Below are 3,681 nucleotides of genomic sequence, written 5' to 3' on the forward strand. Positions count from 1 at the left end.
CTGGATTTTGAATGCCGGGCGCGGCCAGGAGAAGCGAAAGCAGATAGAGACACCTGTGCGTGCTTGTATATATATATATATATAAAAATATATATATTAAAAAATTAAAATAAAGAACAACCGGCTGCAACAGCAACAACAAAAAGCGCTAGGCAGCCGCCCGGCCGGCGGCGGGGCGGGCAGCGGAGCCGTCGGCGGGGCCGGCCGCACAGCATGGAGGAGGGCGGCCGGAGCCCCCGGGAGGAGGCGGCCGAGCCGCAGGAGTCCGGCGGCGACGCGGAGCCCGGCGGCGGCGGGGGCGGCGGCGGGCGGCGGGGGGCTGCTGCTTCCCCCCGGTGACCCCCCGCACCCCCACCCGCACCCGCACCGCATCACCAACTTCTTCATCGACAACATCCTGCGGCCCGAGTTCGGGCGGAGGAAGGAGGCGGGCGGCCCCGGCGGAGAGCCCCGGCGGCCCGGCGCGGAGAGCCGCCGCAGCCCCGCCGCGGCGCCGGCCCCCGGGGCTCCGCTCCCCGGCGGCGGGGCGGGCTCGCCGGGCCGGGGGGAGGGCGGCCCCGCCGGGCTGGCCCTGCACGGCGCCGCCAAGAAGGGGGGAGACCCCGCGGCGCTGGAGGCGGCCCTGAAAGCGCGGGGGCTGAGCGGCGGCGACCTGTCGGTGAGCTCGGACTCGGATAGCTCCCAGGCCAGCTCCAACGCCGGGAACCAGCCCATGCTCTGGCCCGCCTGGGTTTACTGCACGCGGTACTCGGACCGGCCCTCCTCAGGTAAGAGCAGCCCCGCCGGGCCGCCCCGCTCCCCGCCGCCGCATCCCCCTCCCCGCGCTCCCCGGCTCGCCTCCGCCCGCCCGCGGGGCCGGGCGGGCGGCAGGGAAAAAACACCCCGCTCCCTCTTCCCGCTCCTTCTTCTGCTTTTTTTTTTTGTTGTTTTTTTTTTTGAAGGGAGGTGGGGGTGGATGTAGCTTAAAATCGCCCCAAAATGTGGGGAGATGGAGGGGTGGCCGGGGATGCGCGGAGCAGGAGGGACGAAGGGGTCTCTCCCGCCCGGCCGCCGAGGAGGAGCCGGGGCTGCTCAGGCTCGGGGCATTTCCCACCAACTGCCGGGTTTTATCAAAGAGGGAGGAAAAAACCCTGGCTTTGGGCTCCCTGTTCATCCTCTCGGCGAGCTGCCCTTCTCCCTGCCAGGAAAATACCCCCGCGCTGTGTTTTGGGGAGGGGAGGGTGGATTTCCACAGGCCTCGCCTTGCTTTGATTATTCTTTTTTTGTGAGTCAAAACCAATCTGCGATCGTTTATTTCTCTAAAAGAGGCCTCTGAGCGCTCGCAGTTTCGTTTCTTTCTTTTAATTTCTCCCCATGTGCTGCAGGTCAGCTCTGGAGGGGCCGGGGGACGTTTCCGAGAGCCGGGGAACTTCTTTGGCAGGGTCCGTTTCTTGGCAAGGGCTTGGGCAGAATCTCCTGAAATTAGCGATAAAAAAACACTAAAAAAAAAATTAAAAATAAAAAGCCAGGGGATAAAATGTCCTTCTGCTACCGCGGGGAGAGCAGGGTTGGCCCCGACTGATTGGTAAAACCCTCGGTAAAAAGAAGTAGAAACCATTGGAGGAAGGCATGGGAAGCACCACGCAGGAAATCTGCTCCCAGGGAAAAAAAAAAAAAAAATATGGGTCTTTCTCTTACAAAAGCAGTGAGTTAGGGTTTTCACCCGGAGAGCCGGCAGCTGAAGGAGGGATTGTAGGACGAGTTGAAAATTAGTTGGCAATGTCTGAAAACAAACTCTTACTCAGAGGTAATATTCAGGGTTGAATTGGAATTTACTCCATTGTTCTCCAACGCTCTCCTTTGTTAATATTTAATTAACATATATCCTCACAATGGCTCGGCCCGGGCAGAAAAGGCTCCTTGTGCTGCCGAGAATAATATTCCCGAGAATAATCCCGGCGATTCGGATCGGGCCGTGCAGCGCCATATGGGCACTGCAGCAAAGCGGCGGATTTCTCCTCGCAATGTAAACAGGCAGCTGATTTCCTTTATTTATTTATTTTTTTAATCGTCACCGACCAAAAAATAAAAAAAAAAAAAAAAGGAGAAAAAAGTACAGAGGTTTCCTTAGAAAAAAAAAAAGGGGGGGGGGGGGGGAAAAGGTTTCCTTAAAAATATTCTGCTCAGGGAATAAAATTTAGCTCGGTGCCGCTGCCTCTGGTGCAGGCTTGACTTGCCGGGCACCCCCGGGATGAAAAGGGGTGGCAAATGTGTTTCTGGATGGGGCGAGAGGGGACGGAGAGGGAGCGGCGCGGGCGGGGGCTGCAGGGGCGCCGGGGGGGTGCTGCGGCTCCCGAGCATCCCCTGGCAGCGGAGGCACAAAGCGGGGTTTATTTTCCTTAGGATGCTGGTGTGTGTGTTGGGGAGGGCGGGTGGGAGCGCGGGACGCGGGCTGGAGCGTGGGTGCCCCCCAGGCGGGACCGCGCCCGGCGCGGAGCGTGGCGGTGTCGGTGCCTCTCCTCTCTCCCGGCCGTAGGTCCCCGCTCCCGCAAACCAAAGAAGAAGAACCCCAACAAGGAGGACAAGCGGCCGCGCACCGCCTTCACCGCCGAGCAGCTGCAGAGACTCAAGGCCGAGTTCCAGACGAACCGGTACCTGACGGAGCAGCGGCGGCAGAGCCTGGCCCAAGAGCTCGGGCTTAACGAGTCCCAGATTAAAATCTGGTTCCAGAACAAACGAGCCAAGATCAAGAAGGCGACGGGCAGCAAGAACTCCCTGGCAGTGCACCTCATGGCCCAGGGGCTCTACAACCACTCCACCACGGCGAAAGACGGCAAGTCGGACAGTGAATAGCCAAGGCGGGGTGGGGGGGGGGGGGCGAGGGAGGGAAAGGGGGACATGGGGAGGGGGGGCCGTTTGCAGTCAAAGTTTATACAATGCAATAATTTAATTAAAAAAAATAAAAAGAAACGTAAGGGCCAGTGTATAAAGATTATACCAGCATTAATAGTGGAAATATTGTGTATTAGATATAATTCTGCAATATTCTATGTATATATAATTTACAGGTAAGATGGTGTAAAAATCCGAAATATCTGATTATAAAATATTTTTTTTTGTTTGGTTTTGGTTTCAGGGGTTTGGGCTGGTTGGGGTTTTTGTTTTGTTTGGTTTCTTTGGTTTTTTGTTTTTTTTTTTTCAGTTGTATGGAGATGTTAGACGCTATCTTTATGATTTTTTTAAATGCTTAAGTTACATTTTTATAGACTTAAGCGCTGTTTTAATGGACATTGGACGCTGTTTTTTGAAATTCAAAAAAAAAAAAAAAAGAAAAAAAAGAATTAAAAACAACTTTTGCTGAAGTCCAAAGATTTTTATTGCTGCATTTCACACGACTGTGAACCGAATAAATAGTTCTCCTATTTGTTCTATGAGTTTTACCTTTTTTTTTTCTCTCCCCAACCCTCCCCTTTTGCTTTTCTTTCTTTTTTTTCTTTTTTATTTTTTTCTTTTTTCTTTTTTTTTTTTTTTTTTTTTTTTGAGGGGGAGGATGTGTGCGTCTGAGGCTGGCTTTGGGGATAGACGTGGAGAATTTAATTTAAAAAGAAAAAAAAATTATATATATATAAGGAACGATAGGGAAGGAAAACTCAAAGCACCGTTTTGAAACAAGACCAGAGGCTTTTTTCTGAGCACCTAATT

General features: G+C 53.8%; 1 protein-coding gene across 1 annotated transcript; it reads left to right on the forward strand.

Annotated features, from left to right (window-relative positions):
- Nucleotides 1–213: 213 nt before the first annotated feature.
- Nucleotides 214–2,832, forward strand: EN2 (engrailed homeobox 2). Its single transcript, XM_086615050.1, is given in 3 exon segments — nucleotides 214–315; nucleotides 317–767; nucleotides 2,516–2,832. Coding segments are annotated over 3 exon segments (870 nt in total).
- Nucleotides 2,833–3,681: the final 849 nt, after the last annotated feature.

This window comes from Tauraco erythrolophus, chromosome 7 (assembly GCF_009769465.1).
Source record: "Tauraco erythrolophus isolate bTauEry1 chromosome 7, bTauEry1.pri, whole genome shotgun sequence".
Taxonomy (NCBI): domain Eukaryota; kingdom Metazoa; phylum Chordata; class Aves; order Musophagiformes; family Musophagidae; genus Tauraco; species Tauraco erythrolophus.